The following is a 23,673-nucleotide window of genomic DNA, read 5'->3' as shown; positions in this document are numbered from 1 at the left end:
GCACATGGTGCACACAGTGAAATTTGTCCTCTGCATTTAGGGAGAGCAGTGTGTGGGGACGGTGCTTAGCTCAGTGGCACCTCAGTGGCACCTTGGCGGATCGGGATTCGAACTGGCAACAGCAACATTTATTTCTTATAAAGCCCATAATCACATACAGTTTGACAAGCCCTACAGTTGACACCCCCCACACTTGACCATTCTGCACACAAGTAAAAACTATACACAAAAAAACTCTAGGATAGAGACAAAAAGAAAGGAATAAACCTTGAAAGGGAGTGATACAGAGAGGGACCCCCTTCCAGGGTAGAATGAGCCTGCAAATGGTGTCAGTGCAGGGTTTGTGATGATTTGTCCAATAAGAAAAAAAATAAGTCCAATAAGTCCAGAGTGTAGTCCAGTGTCATGGTCTACATTACGTGTCCATTATGATGTTACTGGTCCATTTGAAGATCCCTGAAGCTGTAGTTGTAACGGTGGTGGTGGTGGCTGTGGTGACCCTCTGGTTTGTTTCATGCTATGTCCTCGTTTAGCAGTTGTCAGGAACCAGGATTTATCTGCTGGTCTCTTCACTGGGGTCTGCCAGTAGTCTGGGTGCTTGATTCCGTGTCTCGGAGAAAAAAAAACAGAAGCAGTGGCAGACGGTGGCATCATACGACCGATACTGAAATATGTGGTTATAGTGGTATATTGGTGCTACAGTGGCCCGGTACCCTAACTAGGACAGCCTAACTAGGGTGAATTTAACACTGTCTGTGTCTAACAGGGTGACTGTGTGATAAAGTGGATTTTATAATTGACACTGTGTCAATGTGAAGTGAAATGAGTGTCTGGGACTTTAACAGAAGGCCAGAGAAAACAGATTTCAGCTTGGATTTAAACACTGAGACTGTGTCTGAGTCCTGGACACTGACTGGCAAGCCGTTCCACAACTGCAGAGCTCTAAATGAGAAGGATCTGCTCCCAGCTGTCCCCCCTTTTACAAGAATAATTAAAACACCGAAATTGTGTAGTGTTCTGAATGTAAGACATGTCTTTCATTTGGGCCAAAAAATATTTCCTTTGGACATGAAAAGGTTTGTAATTATGGGAAGGCTTTCTGATTAATCGTCATTTTGTGCTGGTTGGTGGTCCGTTTCTGTATTGTGGTTAAATAGAGTGGCTGTAGTTGAGTGTGTGTTACTCAGCCCACTCAACTGCTTTCCACAGCTAACTGTTCAACCGGGGCAATTTCCTGCATGCGTGCTGTACTCAGATAACCCCCAACACACAAACACACACACACACACACACACACAAGTCTCTCCGTCACTTCTGTCATTGCGGGTTTCAATGCTGACGATCCTGCGTTGGAGCGGAAGCTGCTTTGATGATTGAGAGCGAACGCCGTGACTCACCGTTCCATCTGTGACACGGGCGTTTATCCCAACCATACCGGCTTGTGCCACTTTTGTCACCCTCTACGGATCTCTCGCCCAACAAAGCGGGACGGAGGTGGACTGCCGAGCATTAGGTATGGGGGAGGGTTTCATGTGAGCGGAGGCTACACGTGAGAAGGTGGAGGCGGCGTTTGGAAATAATCACAGCATTACAAGCTCTTCCTCCAACGACACTTCTGAGCCGAGTTCGTCGTTTGGCTTTCTTCCCCTGTCTTTCATTATGCTGTTGAGATGGGATTAGCCGACACTGACAATAAAACCTTCTGGTTGCTGGTGTAGAGGGGGAGATTTCAACGTCCTACAGCCCACTGACAGGCCACCTCTGCCAGGCCTCCAGCCCTGTGCATCTGGATGCAGACACATAAAATATATATCGACTTATTTCTCATGTACATCCTCCCCCAGTCTTGCTTATCTCATTAAACGTTTACCAAAAGGTTTATAGACTGTGAAGTCTACTATCTATCGATGTATACATATGTACATACATGCATGCACGACAGCATATAGCACTGTCTAGCACTGTCATATTAGAAATAGGTGTGTTGGTTGCTGAATAATGTATGTTGACATGTTCCATTTTTGCTCAGAACAGTACAGTATAGTACATAGGTCCCCTTGTCCAATTATTTCCCATTTCCACAAAAGAGAAATAAGAGAAGTTTCTTTGCATCCACCGGGACAACCTGCAGGAATCATGGCATTTGTGATGCTTATTTTGAGCAACAAACATATTGCATTTTAAGGTTAAAAGATCACAATAATCTTCAAATAAAAAGTGAAAGTGAAGAGATTGTCACTGTGATACATTGCAGCACAGCACACGGTGACACAACTAATTGTGTCCTCTGCTTTTAACCATCACCCTTGATGAGCAGTGGGCAGCCATGACAGGCTCCCGGGGAGCAGTGTGTGGGGACGGTGCTTTGCTCAGTGGCACCTCAGTGGCACCTTGGCACTTGGGGATTCGAAACGGCAACCTTATGATTACGGGACTGCGTCCTTAACCAATAGGCCACCACTGCCCCGAATGTCAAACTACAATAAAAAAAATAATAATGTAATACAGTTAAGTGATTATGTATTTTCCAAAGCCAAAGAGCTTTCCCCAGGTCTAGAATTTAGTTGTTTTTGGCAGCCTGTCTTAATATTAGTTTTAGTCTAAATGTCGGTCGCTCATTGTTTACATGTGTCGCTCATGGCAGCTTAAGACCATCCTCTTTAGATAATACTTAGACTAACTTGTAACGTCCTTATAGTCTGACTTATGTAATAAATAAAAAATAATAAATAAATAAATAAAACAGAGTGAAATAAAATTATTGTATTCATGGTTATTGTCCTAGTGAACCAGAACTGATTACTTCATTGATGGTAAAATGAAGGCATGTCGTAAGTTGCTCTGGAAAATAGCGTCTGCCAAATGCCATAAATGTAAATGTAAATTTAGGTGTGCTGTTGTTCACATTGCTCAAAAGATTACCCGGACACCTGCTGTTCCTGCCGGGCCATAGGGATTCATTCTTCTATCCTTTCCATCCTCGTCAGGTCTTTCATTGGCCCTGAGCTAGAGGTCAGACTGCCCAGACCAGTGACTGACAGGACTTGCCTGGTGAACCTATGGCACAGCAGCAGTACCATACTGGTAAGAAGGTTATGCTCGGAATATGTAAACACACAAACAGCACAGACACCCATACCTGAAAATAATTTAAATGTTGAGGACAAGGTACATACAGCACAGCAGGTCCCCTAAAGGTGCAGAACACAGGTCTAGTGCCCCTGTTGGTTGACTGCAGTAAAATGTTTAGCTCCATCCATCCCCATATGTTTTAGTGAGAAAATATTTGTGAAAATTCTCATCTGGAACGTCTCTCATGTATGTATGTATGTATGTATAAAGTACTGGTACTTTCATAGATATGTAGATAAATAGATAGATAGATTCCTGAGCACCAGTGTGATTTAACATATGTGAGTTGCTGAAACACCTTGTGGCAGATCTTGTGGATGTGACAATATGCTCCCCATATGCTGAGTCTAATATTGCATGATTTTATGAATTATGTAGTATTAATTGTGCATTAATTTTCTTGCATTAGTGACAAAATGAGAACAGGCTCTGCCTGTAAGGGTATCGGTGGGTTGGGAGGGTGTGTATTGCGATTCTATCAACACAAGTTCATGAACATTTGAATAGTGATTTCAGATTTGAGTCATGTATTATTACAGCCCTACTGGACAGACTCACAGTGCTCCAAATTTGACAACACAGTGGTGGAGTTTATGCTTCTTTTCTGTAGAGCAAAAGGCAATCAAGCCACAACTAAAAATGAAATCATCAGGTGTACCGTCATGTTGTAGATATGCAAACATTCACATTTTTCTGTTGCAGTTCACATTTGCCTTTGTCCCTGAAGGCTTCTGGACTGTGCTTTTTTTATTTCTTTGCAGTTCTCTGCATTTCATACTATCTGCAGCACAACACCTAGGCCTAATTAAGGGTCGGAATGAATACATTTTGGCTTGAGGCTTTTTCAGAAATTAGGCTTGACAGCTCTGTGTTTTACCACACTTCCAATGTTTAAAGTATGTGACCCAGCCATCCGCTCCCGCGTTTATATCTCAGACGCAGCTTGTCTGCAACATGGTATTGCCTATCTCAACCCAGAGTAGGTTAAGATCCAGGAGAAGAAGTGCAGGTGGGTGATAATGAGAAAATGTAAAAAGTCTCTGTATTTGGAAAAAAAGTAATCCTGCGAGAGAAGGAACATACGTGGCCGGACTTCAGAGCACCCGCAGGCCCAGATTGATTAGCGCTTGTCCCATCTTCACCGCTCTGCCCACTCGTGTAGGGTTTGTTATTCCTACCAGAATCCCCTGTGGTGCCCTTGAGAGGCAATGGCTGGAGGAGACAGACCCCCAACTTACCCCTGCCATGGGTGTTTCTGTTTGAAAGTATCATGCCGAGTCCCTCAAAAAAGCCCCTTTTTTAAAGACAGAGTCCAATTATGACCTGAGCGCTTCAAATGTAACCTGCAACCAACCAGCGATATAGAGGCCGAGCACGGGTATGGTGCTGACCTGTTAAACCAGAAGGAGAACTTTCATCAAATACAGGGAATGTAATGAAGAGGAAAGAACACGTTAAAACCATGGTTTTCACTAGTACTAATAATAATTTGTAATACTACTAATAATTTGTAATACTACTAATAATGACACTAATACTTACATTACTACTACTACTGTCCTTTCTAATGGGATGTTTAATACTACCACCTACTAATACTGCCAGCTTTAATGAGACTAGTACTAGACTAGTAGAGTGAGAACCGGCTACTAGTGCTAACAAAATTACTAATACTACAACTAATGAGACTATTACTAATGCTAATTCTAGGACCATTATTTCTTCTGTTTATGAGACTTCAGATATTACTACTATTACTATAACACCACAAGTGTCTTTCTGTTAAGTGTCAGTCGAGAATTTGGCACATTTGAGGTCATGAGATCCTCCTACAGAAATAAAGTCAGGGGAACCTGTGCAGTTCTGTGCAGTTTTATTAATTATTATGGGTCAAATATGATGATGAATTATGTCAGAACTGGAGTCAGAGATTAATGGAATTGGTGTATATATATCTTAATGTATGCAGTGACATTGGTTTGAACAAGGGATATGAACATTCACAGAGTGATCGTATTGATAATTTGCCTTGCCTCAGTGTAGGTGGTTATGTGTGCGCATGCCCATATTTGCATATCTATGTTTATGAATATCTTCCCTTATATCTCGCCTTTTCATGTGCTCCTATGGTTGAACCTTATTAGAATTAAAATTATCCCTCATGTTTGCCTTCTGCAGTATATGAAGGGTAAATATGGCTTTTAATGGAGCACCTTCCTATCTGAACTAATTATGAAAGTAAAACACAGTGCAGTCATTAGGATGACTTTCACCTTAGTGAGACTTAAAAAAAAAAAAAACATTCCTTAACGTAAATTAACATCTGGTGAATTCTGAGGTTCTCTGCAACAAATCAAAAAGAGTCGCTGATCAAAGCAGTGCAGCTGCTGAGAGTTATTGAGCAAGAAGCGCCAGGCTAAATTACCCAGAGTTCCCTTGTATCGTGAGGGGAAAGCGAATCTGTATATACAGCACTGGCGGTTTTTCTGATCCGGTTCCTGTTCAGTTTGAGCTGTTTAGGGAGTCTGGTGACCTTTGACTTCTTAGCAGCAGGTATGGCTTTTGTACTGTCTTGTTCAAAAAAGAGAAGTTAATGGCTACTGTTTTCAAACTGGCATTAAGCGTGGGGTTTGTTCGCTAGCGTAAGGTCAGAAATTTCCTCAGGATTTACATAAATAGATAAACCAAGGATGAACTGCTTGGTAGTTATCTGTATCTTGAAGAAGAGAAATGAACTACCCCTTTTGTTAGTGTGTAATTAGTTCTGTCACCCAGATAGTCCTGTCCTATAGGGAAGTGCGGATCGATCCGAAATATCGATATTATTGATGCTAAGTTGGTATCCGTATTGGTACAATGGTATCGATATTTTCTTTCTTCTATTTCTGAATTGATATGTCCTGTAATGGATTTGCTGAACATAAAATCATTGTAGACAATTGTTTTTGCAATACGAAACCAACAGCCAGCCAGTCGATGAATCCGCCCCGCAGCACATTGGGGCTTCCGTTCTTATTAATTTTTCTTATCTTTGGTAACACATCATCAAAAGATCAAGAAGGCCCAAAAGACTAAGATTGTGTGTGTGCTCAACTTGTTCATTCATAGTTTTGATGCCTTCAGTGAGAATCTACCAATGTAAATGGTCATGAGAATAAAGAAAACACATTGAATGAGAAGGTGTGTCCAAACTTTTGTCTCCAACAAATATCCCTTTTATCTGTGCTTCTTCATGCATACATGAAGTTAAACCTAATACCTAAGTTTAAGCATGTGCGTTCAATTGCATATATATAATTCTTTTCCTGGCTGCAGATGGCTAGCCAGTATCTTTTGAGTTGGCAATGGTTATAAACAGTCTACAATTAAGCATGGTACACCCAGCCATTGGGCCTTCTACGGGGCATTCGAACCCTCCCATCATTTATTTAGCCTTGCAGGGACTTGCTAGTCTTATCTCTATTCTTTCCATACCTCCCAAGCCTTGGTTGACCTGTGACCTCTACAGAGTTTCCTGCAGGTGTGCATGCGAGTGTTGAAAGGGCACGTAAAGTTGAGACTGTAACGATGTGAGGGGTGCAGGCTGCAAAGGCCCACCAACATACAATGTGGTTCAAAATATACCATCATATCAGTATCGGTTTGGTATTGCCGATACCAACCTGAATTTTAATATTTTACTTTTATCTGATCAAAAATGAAGTCAGTGGTATGACACATGTTACATAGCGTGTAGTGCAAAATATGTCTTGAAGTGCAGTGTTGTCTCTGGGTAAAACCATTCATGGCGAAGTGGAGAAAAGCTTGACAAGTGTTTTTTTAAAGCAAAGATACTAATTAATTGCAAGTAAATAAGTTACCAGAAGACGCTGTCAAGGTGTAACATTCCCACCGTAAAGCCCTAGCGATAGGTCCAGTAGGGTGGAACTGATAGATGATTTCACAGTCGGCGTTGTGATTGATGCACTTCCCTTCAGTGGCTTTTCCACCTCTTAGAATGAAAAAAAAAAAAACAATATGAAGTGATGGAGGTCAGGCAGACCACATCCCTGAGGAAATTTTCTTGTTTAAGTGATCTGCGGCTTGTCGCTGTTATGACCTGACGCAGATATACCCTGGGAAATGGCGATCGATCGTGCTTTTGAGGGACAGTCTTCATGGGGACAAAAGGGCTGCTCTTATTAAGCCATATAAAAAAGATTATCATCTTACTGACCATGTACCTTAAATAAAATTGCCAATTTTGTTGCGATATTTCTGACACTGGGGGATTTAGCTTAAGTGCCCCTATTGGCTGCACTTCACATAAATAAGATTATTTATTTGTTACTAATAGTGCTTTCATAGTGGACAAGACAGAAAAGGTTTCCTTACAATAGTAATTTCCTATAGGTACCAGTTCTCTCGTGATTGGCCATGTAGATGCTGCCCCTAAACCCCAAAATATGTGTTCTTTCAATTTCTTCCAACGCAGTGCTTTATATGAAGTGTAGAAATATGATGTAATCGCTTATGATCTTTATTTAGATTAATGAATTGATCTCTGCATTGTTTTAAATTGTAGGCATTATATTTAATATGGTCTAATAAAATAATCTCAATGAGGGATAAAAATTGACAATCTAATATACTGAATATATTGAATATCTTGTGTGAATTGGGCATCATTTGTCAGTGTGCCTGAAATGAAAGGAATCAAGAACAAATGAAAGCGAATGTGAAAGATATAAAGTTCTGTTACATATGTTAACAACAACATCCCACCCCTCCTCAACCCAATGGTACAGTATGTTATTAGAGCCTATGACAATGTGATCATCTGTTTGATGGGCAACTTTTGGTACCAACTGGTCTGCTAGCATCTTGTGTCATTTTTAACTGACAGAAATAAGGGTATTTTTTTAGGTAGGTACAAATAATTACCCCCAAAAATGCAATAATTTACTTTGTGTTGGTGCCCATGGAAGCACTTCCTTTTTAACTGAATTGTTCTTCTTCAGTCAACTCTGCCTGCATTGCTAGCAAAATATAAAGTAGAAAAAACAATTGATCAAGCCAATTCAATATATCAAATAAATGTATGCAAATTTCCCTGTCAACATGTTGGCTGATCATTTTCGTTAATGCAATTACTTAGGACAAGCACCAGCCAATCAGTCGAGTTTACTCAAATATCACCAAAGAGTGTGATCTATTTTCCATGAGAAGAATTGACCTCCTTCTATGCAACGGACACACAATGACAACCCCTGTCACCAAGCCAGATATGATGTATGTTGCCTCTTCTGTGATCCCTGTGAGGCAGACACGCCCATCATCAAGCATCGCTCTTTCCATCTTGGCAGGTTACATGGAGGTTTCAGGCATGTAATGTTTCAGGCCCAGCAGGAACCTACATTATTCACTGCTGCTCTGTATCAGACTTTCTCCATCAGGTTCTGGCTAAATTATGTATATGTTTGTTTGTTTTTAAGTGGCTGGGCAACGCTGCTATTGCTCTGGGCTCAAATTCTGCAGGTTGTTTTAGCACTTGCAGACTACCAAGGGCATATTGCACAATGCAGAGTTTGAAAAAACAAAAAGTTGTGGCATCTGATAAAGAGGTTTGTGTAAAATTGCTTCTGCCTTTGATCTATCAATATACATTTTTCTTCCTATATTGGTGAAGTAAATTAATGGTAAAAATGAGTTCTATAAGTTTGTGTGTGCAGTGTTTGTCCCATGTTGCCTCTGGGCTCTCCTCTGTGTGTGTGTGTGTGTGTGTATGGTGTGTGTGTTAACTCTGCGGTGGGCTCGCGCCCCGTTCTGTGTGAGTTCCAGGGATTTGCTCTGTCAGCCACAACCCTGCTAAGGAATATGCGGTTATGGCTAGTGAATGAGTAATTTTTTAAGCATACATTAACAAGATTTCCTTCATTATTACTTTTTAGATTGAGTGAGCCATATATTACAAACACTAAATCTCTTACAATTTTACATTTGTACCTCTTCACATTTTTAAAACCCATCCTGGAGGTTTCTTAACCAAAATATGTTCTGTCAACATTAATGTTTAAACATGATAACTTACTATTATTATTAATTCGGCTGTTCATGCTATGGGACAGCGCAGTGGCTCAACCAATCTGATTTCCCAAAAGTCCTGACACAACCCTCCCCATTTACCCGGGATTGGGACAGACACCAAGAAACACGTGTGTCAGTGTCACGTTCCCCTCTAGCTCAGGTGATAAATGGAGGACGCAGGTTGAAAATGAGAAATGCATATTTTATTGAAACGCAGGGAAAAAAAATGAAACAACTGAAATGTCCTTGCTTGTAGTGCCACGCCTATCCTCAAGAGGTCGTGTTGCGGGATCTTCAGCGAGGCCCTCAGCGTGAGAGCCAAAGATCGCCTTTGTCCTTCACTGGCCTCGAACCAGTATCTCCGGGAGCTGCGGCGTGGCGGAGCTGTAGTGAGACTAGAGGGGAGAGTTGAGTTCCAGTCCTTCTGTGGGGGTTCACTGTCATTGCCGTTAAGAACAGCATGCGGTGTGGCGATGAACTCAGGCTGTGTGAGGGAGACCAAACGCAGGACTAGAGGGACCGGCTGGTTATAAAGAGGAGTGGACAGACCCATTACTGCTAAACAAACCAATCACCGATCAGAAGTCATTATCCCGCTAAGCACCCGTGATTACCACCACTTACCTGTGATGAAGAAGGGTGGTTGTAGCCTAGTGGGTAACTCACTCGCCTATGAACCAGAAGACCCGGGTTCGAATCCCACTTACTACCATTGTGTCCCTGAGCAAGACACTTAACCCTAAGTTGCTCCAGGGAAACTGTCCCTGTAACTACTGATTGTAAGTCGCTCTGGATAAGGGCGTCTGATAAATGCTGTAAATGTAAATGTAAATGTAAATGAAGAACAGGTGGGAATAACCAGGGTGAAAATGAGCCCCGGAAGAACACACACTAATACATGGGAGAGTTCGACCGCTGGGGGGCGTGGCAGAGGTGGCACGAATGTTACAGTCAGTAGTGGCTGGGTTCATGCAACAGTTCTTCATGCACTACTTAATGCTAATTAATCATATATGCTGACCCCGGCATCCTCCCATAATTCCAGTGCATGATCTTTCCCTTTTAGTTGCTATTCTAAAACAAACGAGGACATTAAAATAACTGAGAAGACTGGCGTACACCAAAACACATTTTGATATTAAGCTTGAAGGAAAAAACGTGTAAACGCTCTTAAGAATGTTCATGTTCTAGTTGATTTACAAATGAAAATGCAAATCATAAAGCCTTACCTTATACAGACGTGTCACTATTTAAATAAATAGATACAAGGCATTAAAGTGTCTCTTTTGGGTGGAGACAGTTAGGGACATTTATTCCAGCAAAACGTCCTTGACAGGTTATTCTGTGGGCTGTCACATGATTGCTTTCAAAACATTACATTACATCTTCGACTGGACCTACAACGCCACCTTGAAAGTTCCATTTTAGTTACACACTCACCTATGAACCAGAAGACCCAGGTTCAAATCCCACTTACTACCAATGTGTCTCCCGGGGGACTGTCCTTGTAACTACTGATTGTAAGTCACTCTGGATAAGGGCGTCTGATGTAAATGTAAATGTAAGTTACAATGAGCCTCTTTGTGATGTTTCTCCCTTTTAAGGTTCTTCTTCAGTATGTGTGTTGGAAGTTAACTGCCTACTCAGCCAGCTTAGATGAAACAAAAATCTATGTAAACCAAGACAGATGCCTTCAACGGTCATCCTCTGCTTTATGAATTCATGCTTTATGAAGCGTCTTATCACAGCGAGCAGAGCGAAGTTTAATCACAGCCAGGTAAATGCAGGGAAGCACTTGCTCGCGTTTTTCTATTCACTCTTCCCTCCTTTCATATGAAAATGCCGCAGCGCGGCTGGAAGCGCCGGCCCGCCGCATTCTCCGAGCACCTTTTCCTGCTAATGCTCCACTTCAGGCTGACTGAAGGAGGTCACACAATGCCTCTGCCGCCTTGGCATTTCTGGGGTGCAGGAGCGCTGGGCTGGCAGAGCCGGTGCAGCTAATGGACTGGTGTTGAGAGCCATATGGGCCCTCTCGAGCACCATCACCCCAGCTGCCGATGGGAGTCGGAAGGGGGGGGGTGCAGGGTGTAGGAGAGGGTGGAGGTGTTTGTTAAATGTGTTCTGGAGAGAAGGTTTCGCGCTGCCGCGGTGCATTTCCTGTCACATCATTCCTTTGACATTGATGCAACCAGAATGAAGTGGACTGACATTTAAAGGTAAAAAGGCAAATGAAGTCACAAAGAACACCCCATCAAATGTAGAAATCATCTGCTACACCCGTGGCAGGTTATTGAAATTTCTGGAGCCACATTGCTACGCACGTTACCACTGTTGCCTTAATTGTGTCGTAGCTGCAGACGTGGGCGTCGGAGAAGCTCCTCCCGGTCGCCGAGGAGTCCCTTTTCCTTCCCAATGTTCTTCCAGAAGCTCCGATTTTATCCCTCCACTTTCGTGCGAACTGCCTGGTTCACATCCAAAAAAGGGATTAGCTATTTCATGCCCACAGCTCTGTGTGGGCTTCTTTTTGCTTTTTTTTTTTTTTTTTGCCGCACCCTGCCTCCTTCTCCATATCACTATCTTGCCACAATTTACAAAACTGTTGTGCGCCTGCCTGCCTGCTGTTGTAAATTTGATGCCCTTCCGCTAATCCCGCTAAGCCTATGCCAGCAGTGAAGCTGCACATGCAAACAATGGAGGAGCGAGGAGTAGCAGCGAGAACACCCAAACCTTCTCCCCTACATCACGGCTCTCGGGCCCGGTTCATATATCGTGCCAAGACAGACAGAAGGATCCAAAGAACCTAACGATCACAAAAAAGAAATGATGCTGATATCTTTGTCCTGCATCATACTGTGAGAGAGGTTCAAAGATGTCTGTTGTCAAGTTCTTGCTTCTTGCAACCCCAAGACCGCAATAAAGACGAAGTGCTTGTACAATCATTCTGATATAAGAAAAGTAAAGATTATCAAACCCAGGTTTATTAGATCCTTGTAACAATCTCATAGCATTGCTGAACAGTGCAGTGCGTTGAGGTCTTTAGTTTGATGCTACATGGGGCACTTGTTTGAGGGACCGTTTATTTTTTTTTTGTTACAAAATATGTGTAGATTTGGGGCCTAAATAAATTCCAAAAGTGAATTACTGAAGACATAACCATGTATCATTTTATTTCATAATCAGCTTACTTATATGGGAAAAGTGATAAACATATCATACATATCAGACATAAACATAAAAAAGGCATTAAAGTGTTTACAGTGTTAATATTTGCATTCACTTTTAGTGGGAACTATATTGCTTATCAGCCTCCATTTTTTTTCTGAATCGGCTCTTTTTACCTTCACGGCTGCTTTGTTCACTGTTGTCATCATCAAAAGCCGCTTCATGAGATGCTCATTGACATAAGTGAATGATAAGAAAGTGTTTTGCATATGCTTTCAGGACTCTTGGAAACCATCTCCATTGTCTAACTTAAGGTGGTGGAGAGAAGCCAAGAGTGTGAAATGGTGCCATCACTGCAAAAGCTCCCTGCTTTGGAGAGACTCGGATGTTTTGTCTTAACTTTTGCCTTATTACATAACCTCACGTGTGTTATTACATAGTAATATTTAGTCTTGGGTTTTGTTCTGTAATGTTGAAAAAAAAAATGAAAGACTCATAAATGAGTAGGTGCATCCAAACTTTTGCCTGGTGGTGTAGACTCCACCCCATTGTTGGGAATTAAGGGGTTCCCGTTCTCCTTGTTTTGGCTTGTACACCCGCGTGACCTGGCTCGGTGTGTGTTGGTAGGTCCACCTCAGACTCGGTGTGGCAGAGGCTTCCAGAATGCAGCAAGGCTGAGGATAATTCTGTCTAATTGCTGTGGGAGGCCTGGCTGACGGGCTCCGTCCAGCCCCCGGTACGCAGCGCTAGACGCAGAATCACGGGGCTTAGCCGCCCTGACGCACCAGCAGGGACACAAGCAGGGATTTGTGCTTGCAGGCAGCCTGCCACCGCTCCTCACTGCCATTGGCTTAGGGACCCCTGAAGAGTCGTGTGGAACCACGGGTGACTGAAGAAATGTTTTCTTCAGCGCATAAATCAACACGGCAGTCCAGGGATTTTTTTATTTGCTGTTATTGTTCTTCTCTTGTGCACTCTTGGGTCTGGCTTTAAATGCTATTAAATTTAAAAACAGATTTTAAGTAGGATTCTGGACTGTTGTGTATATAGTATGCCAATCTGGATCGACCTCAGTCAGTGTGAGTGTCTCCCATCTAACATTTTAATTAATTAAAATGATTATGAAAGAACACTGTACAGTACACACACCGTACAGATCCTTTTAATATTTAGCTCTCTGATGCCACCTATTAGGTGTAAACAACCCAGTCTCTGCACCTCCATACCAATTACCAGTTACCAACACAAATGTTTTAAATTAACTCCAACAATTGCCAAATGAGATGAATTGAGTTGGTTAAAATTAAAAATTATTTGAGCCCTGCAACTTCCTTATACCATTTGAAATATTACTTTGCAGGATACATTTTTTCGGCTCTGAGATGGTAGTTGTAATGTGCTTCTGATCATTAACTCTGTTGTGTATGGACAACTCTTTTCCATCAGTCTGTTAATTACATATAAATCATACAGATTAACAAAAGAGCTGACATTTTCTTCATCTTCGCCCTTTCATCATTTTTTTAAATTAATTGATGACAAAAACATCATACCCATTGTCTGAAACAATGAAGGCTTTTATTCCAAGCGACGGATCACATCTGAACCGATCATTTCGGAGACTGACAACAGCTCTAGTGATGAAGAGACTTTTGTTGTCCTTCTGAAAAGACTTTTGTTTTGTTTTTGAGACCATTGTTCTTGTTCTAAGAATAGTGACTTGGTGATGTTGTACAAAAAGTACCACGATCTGTTGCTAGTGTCTGGTGCTTCAAAAATAATACGGCATTCTAACTAGACAGGAACTAACTACCCATCCTGCCTTAATGATGTTTATATAAAATGGGAGGGGTCCTGAGAAATAATTGACAGCTCTATCATACCATTTTGGGTGATTTATCAATGCATCTCACTTGTATTTCTAGCTGCACCAGTCTCTTCCTCTTCGGTTTCCCCCTTGCTCACGGCACCATCAGTGGACATCTCTCAACAGTATGACTCTCTCGAACACTCTCAATGCACCACGACTCACCTGGTGCCATGGAAACATCGCCCATAGCCTGTAAGCACAGGTCTTTAGGAGTGGAATAGAAGTAAACTGTGGTGCTTCCCACTTTTTTCTCTTGGGCCAGGCACCTCTGTGAAGGTAATTGACTTGTGCTCTGGGAGGTGGGCAAGGGAGGAGGCACTTTTTAAGCTCACTGTCAACGCTTTAGCAACTCCCGTTATCAAGAGTGCCGTCTACAGAGGCCAGAGTGAAGCTAATGGAACGCAGTGTTTCCTCTGACACGCAACCTTCACCTGAAATGCGGGAGGTGAAAGGAAGCCGCCATCTGATTTCACTTGACATTTTCACAATACCATGAGCTCTTGAGCTAAGCACAGAAAATATTGAATATTGATATTGAAATCTATCTTGGTACCTGACCAGGCTTATCATTTTTCTCACATGCAACATCTGCGGGACTATTGCAAATAATGCCAGTCCAGATCCCAGTCCATGGCCTTTCTTCTTTCCATCTAGAATGCCACAGAAGGCTGATCCTTCACCATCCACTCCACTGTGGATAGTAAATCCTGCCTGGAGAGTGTCCTTGTTCCGAGCTGACCTCTATGGACTGCCCTACTTGGTCCTCTGCTGACCCCATGTGACAGTCACCTGCTGGGACTCTAACACACTATCTGGATGCTACTTCATCATACACAAGTGGACTTTAATAACCTTCTTATGCCATCATTTTATGCATGTATTTCATTGTACTCCAATGCTAACCAGAGGAGGATGGGTTCCCCTTGCTGAGTCTAGGTTCCTCTCAAGGTTTTCTTGAGTTTTTTCCTTGCCATTGTTGCCTCTGGCTTGCTCACCTGGGGCTTTGAGCACTGTTCTATTGTAAAACTGTTACATTATAAACATTGATTGATTGATTGATTATACCGATCTTGCGAAATGCCCTGAACTGATTTAGTTTGAATAGCTCCTCCCGCATTTTTGCTTACTTCGAGATTCTTCGAGAAGAAGACGTGAGACTCAAGGCCATCTGGCGAGGCGAGCTGGTCCTTCTATTCCGGCCCAACCCCACGGGCCTGGTGCAATGTGACATGTGCACAGGTGGGAGTTATGACAGTGGACAGTTGTCCCAGATTCAAAATGTATATGCTGTGATTGCAGATTCAGGGAGCCACCAGCAGGAAATTTACGATTTCGATGCTCTGTGGGTTTTCTTATGAAGTTTGTGAAAGTGACACGAAAACGGGTCCGTTTTTATAGGACTTGGTTATTGACTGGGCAGATTACCATAAAATAATATCCGGTCCATTAATGTTTCATGCTGATTTAATTGCCCTCATTACTTTGAGATTGCTCTGTGCTGCGTTGATAATTGTTTTACGGGCCAAAATTAATCACTTTTTTGGCGAGTTTTTTGTTGGGAGTCTCCTTGAAGGTCCAGAGAAAGTGCTTTTGGCAAAAAGGCATGTTCAATAATATGTAGGAGTGTGTGTGTGTGTGTGTGTGTGTGTGCGTGTGTGTGTGTGTGTGAATCCACTTGAAAGTATTACAGAGGGGGTCCCAGTGGAAAGACTCAACGATCTTTCCAAGAAACAAATAAATTTCCCTGTTAAAGCAACCTTGGCCGTCACACAACGATGGTGCTGCCCTTGATGCATTCCAATTCCTGTTCTCTCATCTTGCCATCTAAATGAAAAGGTTATGTAATGCTTATCAGACAACTAAAAATAAGTATACAGATAAGTTTACAGGCTTGAGGTGGTGAGTGTTATCGGGCCTGGTGCAAAAGTCCCTCCCACCCACACACGCACACAGACTTACATGTTGTGTGCAGGCACTCTGAAAAAGACTGGCAATAGCATTAAAATAGAAATGTAATGTCCCTCATCATACCATAAATTGATTTATGTTATAGATTTAGTCTGCAGTTATTTTTTTTATTATTATGAAGACTTAAGCTTGCTATAATGCATGTGTCAATGGGACACAAGTCAACTGTCAATGGGAAAGATGCTCAAATGGGGACCTATGGGGAGAGATCCGTTCAATTATATAATAAACACCATGCAGTCTTTAAAAGTAAATAAATTGGAAATAAAATTCAATGAAAATTACTTTATAGTTCAGGCAACATTTTTCTTTTATTTCCACTCTAAAATGACGAGTATAGACACAAGATTGTTTTTCCTGTTTTTGAGTTCCTCAGCAGCCACTTGTCTCCATTTTACAATCAAGATTTGTCATTTAAATCGGCCTCTTCATCATCATCTGTCATCTTTATGTAGGAATTTTCTCCGCCTAAGATGTCGTAGGACTGACTTCATACAGGAAAAAATCAAAACACAACTACAGTGCATTCATTTCATGAATTTATTTTAACACATTAAATATTCACAAATGATGCAGTCAGTGATTAACTATTTCATTTTGACAGCCCTACTATTTTTGATATTATTATTCCTCATGTCATAAATGATGTGGATGCGTCATAATAGTAAATGCTAGATCCATTACTAGAGGAGAAAGTCTGTCTCTCGTTTTCACACCATCACACTTCCCGTTCTCTCTTCCCCACGCTTTTCTCCGGCTCCCTTGCTCGCCCAGTTCCTCGCGCTCTCTTCATATAGACCATCATCTTTTTTCCTTTTTTTCCCCCTCCTTCCCTAGCTGTGACTTTCACACCCTTCTTGCGACCTGCAACTCCAAATCCATTTTTGCACTTTGTCTTTGTAAAGCATTGGCTTTCACAGACGCTATTTCTAATGTATTTCATTAACAAAGTCATTGTTTTTTTTCGGTCTATTTAATTGGAAAAATGCTGCATTGTTCTTTTTTATTAATAGTAGTCCAAGTTTGAGTTACTGGAAGTAAATACAAATATTCTCCAGAGAGGAATTGGCATTGACAGTTAATCTGAACAAAGCTTTGTCTGCCAATCAATCCACATTAGAATGATGATTCACACCTCTACCAATTCCAAAAACTGATCGATACTATTTTGAAAAAGTTTTTTAATACAGTAAAGCATCTGATCCCAACAGACTGAATAAGCTGACCACGAAAGCTGGTTCGGTTCCAGGAGATGATCTTGGTGAAGGTGTAGGAAACTTCTCAGCATCTTGGACAATCCGATCCACCCCATGAACGCTACCCTGATCGGTCTTCGCAGCAGCAGACACAGTAAAAGACTCATTGCTCTAAGGTGCAGAACTGAGAGCTACCAGCTCTTACCATTGGCCATCAGAATGTATAAATCTTCTCCACGCTCTCTAAAGGATCACTTAGTTACAACTGCAGCATCAATAATTAACTACAACCTGACCTCGCTTTACTTATTATAGTCTCATATATTTTTTTTTTATCTTACTTCACTTACCCCATCCTGTTATTTATTTATTTTTTTGGTAAAGGCAACAAATGTACATACCTTCATAGAGTTATTATAAGATAAAATGTACTTTATCTGCACTTTATATTGGTTGGTCCATTTTTCAATTTTCTTAACTATAGTGGTTTTACTGTTGGTCTGTTTCTATCTTTGTTGCACTGAGCATGTAAAGGGAAAAGTTCCCTTGGGATAATTTTTTTTTTTTTCTTAAATCTGGAGACACCATTGCAGCCAGAACACACATATGTGGCAAAGATTGTGACAAAAAAAAGGAACAGGAAGATCTGACTGGAAAAGCTGTCAGATCTTCAGAACTAGACAATTCTCATCAAATGTAGCTATGGTGATGTTACATGGACTGATTTTGAAATGGCGCTTTATCATTACAGGTTTAAAAAACAAAGAAAAAAACTCTATGAACAGAATGTAGAAATATGACGTTTCTGATTCTACAAAGAGACTGACTGTCCAATCTTAAATCTCCTTAAAACTGACAATATGGAACGATGCATATGGAGCATGTGCAGTCTTATAGTTTCCATTACCAGACTCTGGTGGCATCTGACGCACACCTCGCTGGTGGTATTCGCTGCCACTCAGGCATGACACGATGCCACGGTTTCTGATGCCATGGCAGTAAAGGTCTTTCCTTTCCCCGTCCATCTCCTTTTTTGATTGGCCGGCTGGCTCTCTTTGTCGGGGCGAAATGCGGGGACGCCCGCATATCGCTGTGCCGCTGGCAGGCTTTGTGTGGGTATATGTGTGACGGTGGGGTGACAGTTCTTGATAAGAGCCCTGACTCGGGCATCAGCGGGGCTGTCGAATGTGGGAGAACGAGACGTGAGCAGAGGAGAGGAGTATTTCTCCGCTGTGCCGCTGGGCCGCCCCCCTCCCAAAAGAAAAAAAAAAGATGGTATGGCACAGTCACACTCTTTTATTTTTCTTTCTATTTCTCAACACACCTGTTGAAGTGAGTCTCTGCCAAGCCTGCCAGTCTCTGTGCCCAAACCAGGAGAGTGAGGGGGCGGCGAGGATGGGGACGAATTTCCATTCTTCCCACTTCCCACAGGCAGGAACTTCACCCTTAAACTGCAGCTTACTCCAACAATTACCGTTCTTTATTCATGCCAGGCCTATTTAAGACTGGCACAGTCTGTGTTTTTTATTCTTATTAATGTATTTTTTGCCGGCTTTGTTTGTAGGTCCTATTTTTAAAGGCCTCTTGTTTCGTTGGTGCCGGATGCATTTGGCAGCGTCTGTTTAAAGGGAGTTTGGGCAGGTGATGCTCAGATCTGTCGCAGTAGCGCAGCACTAGTTTTGCAGCCATGATGCTGGTTCGGTGTGTTCTCCGCCTGTGTTCTCAGCCCTACATTGATCTTTATATAGCATCTGTCTGCGCGCAGAGGTGTTCTTTAGAGTGAAGAGTGTGGGTTCTCTGTATCAAGGTGTGTGTTTTGTTACGTACATAATCACACACACATAGCATAAAGTGAAATGGAACCCTGAACACACCAAGGAAAAAAATTATAAAACCATAAAAATAAACCGGCATAAACCGGCATAATGTACAAGGTGCATTAGTGAAGCATTCCAGTAAAAACAGAAAAAAAAGGATCTTGACAAGTAGAGACATTTATATTAGTACAGACGTCGTATCTATGTGTTTACATCTTTAACATCTTTAATAACTTGAAAATTCAGAATAATTATGAGACGCCGTCTATGATACTTTGTCCTAGAGTTGAAGTCATCGGACACATGGCTGCAGAAGAGGCAAAAGCAGACAGATGAAAGTTGTTTTTAATGGTCACACTGACATTAGACACACCACATTATATGAGAGACATGTTTTTGCAATAAGGTTTGATGTACTATATATTAAAAATAAGAAATAATGTTATATAATGTTATTCAGGTATTAAAGGGGAAAGTAGAACCTATGTGTAGAATGTAATTGAATCACGTATTTTTTATTTTTAGTTTAGCTATTTGAGCTTCTTAGCTTTATTTATTAAATTTTAAATTCAAATGTATAATTTACTTTTAGAAACATTGGCTTTCAGATTTATCAAGCCGAACGTGACACATCCAGTGTGTTCAAGGTCCACGTCCATCATATTATTCTCTACACGTCTTTTTTGATTGATCACTGCATGGTGACCCGTGTTCGCCCTGGGAATAGGGGAGCATTATTTGGCAGGCCCTGTGTGCATTGCCTTAGAGAGCCAGCATATGGACTGAGACGAGTGTGGGGCCCACCTGAGGAGAAGCAGAGGTGCATTGTGGGTCAGTATGCACAGCTGGGCCTGCAAAAGGGCAATTGAGATGTAGGTGTCTAAGATGCTTTTGTAATTTATTCCTAAAGGTTGGTGTGTGTGTGTGTGTCCATGTGTTTTTTATATTATAATGGGGACCTCTTTGAACCCTTATTCCAAGCCCTGAAGGCTTGTTATTATGTGTGTCGCACCTCTGCTTTAGAATGAGTGTCTGATATTTAGTAGATAATTATTGAATTCCATATGTCATTTTTGCAATTAACCAAAAGTTAGAATGCTGCTTTACTTATAGTTGGGGTATCTTTTGAAAGTGTGTTTGTGTGTGTCTGTGTGAGCACACAGCACTTTATATTTGTCCCTTGCTTGACTGAACCAGAATTTGAGTCTCTCTTGCTCACTCTCCCTTTCTCATTGCGTCTTGTTATCGCCTGGGGTTTTTTACCCTAAAAGATTGAACCATGAAACTCGTTGATCTGTGGCAATGTAATCTACAGCAGCATCCAGGCCAGATAGAAACTCGGCCTTAGCAGCAGACATCAGCAGCCACTGTGGGCACTACAAAATAGTCGAACCACCACGTCTAAACGACTACTACTATCAGTAAATAATAATAATAATAATAATAATAATGGCAAAAATAATTCATGCATACTTACGTACAGTTACATTTTCTAAGCCTGCTTATCATTTCAGGGTTTTGGGAAGCTGGAGTCTGTTTGTTCCAGCCAGGAATCTTCTTTAGACAAGCCATCAACAAAAAGATGTAACGTGGACGTGCCGTGGAATAATAATCGTAATATGACATGAAGGCAAATTAGAGCTGTTGTGACAGGGATGGACTGGAAGTGCAAGTAAGCGATCTTCTTAGCTCAGAGCAAAACACAGGTGTAGTGAGTAGCGGCACTCGAGAAGACACCCGAATCGTAGCTATTTTCAGCCCCGGCTGCAGTTCACTTCGTCACACTCCAACGTCCCATGAGCCGAGAGCGCGTCGAGCCAGTCAGGCTGTGTGTTTTAATGACTACTCCACCACAGCGCTGCATCCAAACACCATCATAAGTTGGTGACAAACTCAAATTTTTTTTTTTTTTCATGCCAAGAGAAGAGAACAGAAGAGAAGCGACGAGGAAGCCAGGATTATTTCCACCGTTCTGGAAATGGGGCCAGGAAGAGTTTTCCTTCTGAATAAGCTGATCTCTTGGACGGTGAGCTGTTATGAAACCCTCGCTGTCACTGTTGATAAATGAGATCTGGGTGCTGGTATAAAGCTTGAAGCCAGGCGAGAGGCGCAGGCAACAGAAACCAACATCACACAAATTCATATACACACACAGAAAATCCACTTTATAGCTATGAAACCCTATAGCTATGCTATATCTTTTTCACAGTCATTTTTCAATTGTCAGTACCTGGATGAGTGTTATAACTTATGTCACTGCATTCTAAGCCAATGTTGTGGTGTTGTGGTCAAGTTGGATGATAGGATAGTTGCATAACTAAAAAGTCCTGTAATAATTGCAACATTAGAATGGATGATAAAACTGATAATAATTAACCAATTTATTTGGTTAAAAAATCAGTGAGGCTTGCAGACTTGATGTAGTGACAGATTTGCATTAGTGAATGCAGCATTCCTTTGGATCACAAATTTTGTGTTTTTAATGAGAAAAAGCATTTAAAAAATGACATTTCTAAATGAACCTGAATATGTCAATGGCTGTATATTGTTAAATATTGTTACAGTAATGGCAAGCAAATGATTTTAAAAAGAATCAGCTTTATTGCCAAAATATACAAAAGAGTGTGCAAAATAGCAAAAACACAATATAAAATGTATATATAATAATTATATTGTATATATATTGTATAGTATATAAAAAAGGTATGACCACTTATGGTGTATGGTGAAATGTGCAAATATGAAATGTAAATAAGTGTGTTAAATTAATACCCATCAAATTAATACTCATAAAACAAAAATGAAAGAAAAGAGAATCTGTGTGAAGGACATTGTGCATAACATTGTTTAGGATCATATGATTTTGCACTCATCAACCAAGTACTTGCTGGTTATGGGAAGTGAAGTTGGGGTGATGCTGCTGATGCAATAACCAATGGAAACCTTTGATACGGAGTATTTCCCCAAAGGTCCAGGTCTTGGAAAATCCGCAAGCGGCCAAAATACAAAATGATTCTCAACATGCAAATTGCTTCATAATACATATGCAAGCCCCTCACGGATGCTCAGTGCTTAAACAAACACACACAGGCAGATGCTGTAATGTGTACCCTCCGGGGCCTGCTTTTCCTGGCGAGCCAGTGACATTTTCGGGAGCTTAAGCGCTAGTTAAACTGCCTTCCTCCGAACTCCTTTATTGTGCTGAATTGGCTCTTTAGAGCGCTGGCGGAGACCAGAGAATGTCGGACCGACGGACAGAGCAGCTCAGAGTCTCCCCCGCCGAGAGCCGCCGATGCCAGGGGAATGTTAATCAGGCTGGATCCTGCTGATCTGATCCCATCCACATCCCCCTCCGGCATTCAGGACTAAAGCTCCGTGTGCGTGCTATGGAGGGGACAGCTCTTCTGAGCTTTGCTGTGTGGATGAGTAGAGATGGTCACATTTGCACTCACACAAATATGAATACAAATGGACACACTCACGTACCCTCAACACATACAGAACTTTATCTGCTGTGAGGTTTCCTCTTCAGTGTTCCTGTCTAGTGTCATGTGTTGAACTAACATGTTAAAACCCCATGAACTAGCACCATAGACTGTCCCTGTAACTACTGATTGTAAGACACTGTTGATAAGAGGCGTGTAAACGAACAAAGACATGGAATCTTAGTTATGTTAGAGAGGTTCTCCTGTGTGACCAGTTTTATCCCATCCCGTCCATCCATAAGGTCGTGAGCGTCATATGGGGAATGTTTGAGCAAGGACTTGGACATGTGAATGAATGATGTCCACCCCACTGGTCACTGAGACTGGAGAATCAGTAACAAGCAGCAGTGAAAATGTTACGGTGTCTCTTGGGGTTTTCACTGTTAACATTTCATAAATGTTCATAAATACTTTTCAGTCAGACTATTTCTTCTAATATTTGTCATAAAATAATAATAATAAGGCAGCAAGTTGAAAACAGACCAAAGAGCCACCGCATTCAGTGATTTTTGTTCCAAAGTTGCTATTTCAAGTGTAGCTATGAAATGGCCTGAAATGAATTTCATTTATGCACCAAGCATTTCATGCGCAGCTGAAAGTTTTGTTTTTTGTCTGTTTAAGGTAAAAAAGAACCTATTTAGACCCGTGAAAGAAAGAACCGTGGTTTGTGTTAACTCACACAGGCACACAATAATCAATGAACAAACATGTATAGATCTGAGAAAAGGGAAAACATACAAATTGAGAATAATCAGATATTACAGCGCTCTATCAAGGATGAATGAAGACAGCGGGAGATATTTACTGGAGCACATGTAAGAGATGCCATCAAACTGATAGGTGCCGCATTGGTAGTGATATTGCAAGCAGCTGCTAAAAAAAAAAAAAAAAACAGGAAAAATAATTCATCTCTGGAATGGGATTTTTAAAACCCTGTGACATGAATGTAATAGATTGAACAGCTTTTCTTTTTATCA

At 41.4% G+C, this 23,673-nt stretch overlaps 1 protein-coding gene across 8 annotated transcripts in view; it reads left to right on the top strand.

Annotated features, from left to right (window-relative positions):
* Window positions 1-23,673, top strand: part of lrfn2b (leucine rich repeat and fibronectin type III domain containing 2b) — a 102,018-nt gene that overhangs the window by 66,348 nt on the left and 11,997 nt on the right. For 2 of the 8 annotated variants that reach the window (XM_029002604.1, XM_029002603.1), the window contains 2 exons: window positions 2,988-3,084; window positions 21,133-21,237. The exons of 3 other annotated variants lie outside the window; for them this stretch is intronic. In XM_029002604.1, coding sequence (XP_028858437.1) covers window positions 21,190-21,237 — 48 coding nt within the window. In that variant the 5' untranslated portion in view covers window positions 2,988-3,084; window positions 21,133-21,189. Of the gene's footprint in view, window positions 1-2,987; window positions 3,085-15,411; window positions 15,470-21,132; window positions 21,238-23,673 lie in introns of those variants that run through there. 3 more of the 8 variants (XM_029002607.1, XM_029002605.1, XM_029002608.1) reach the window with 2 other exon arrangements.

Source organism: Denticeps clupeoides, chromosome 14, assembly GCF_900700375.1.
Source record: "Denticeps clupeoides chromosome 14, fDenClu1.1, whole genome shotgun sequence".
NCBI lineage: Eukaryota > Metazoa > Chordata > Actinopteri > Clupeiformes > Denticipitidae > Denticeps > Denticeps clupeoides.
Note: the sequence above shows the minus strand (reverse complement) of the source record. Positions and strands in the feature narration are given on the sequence as shown.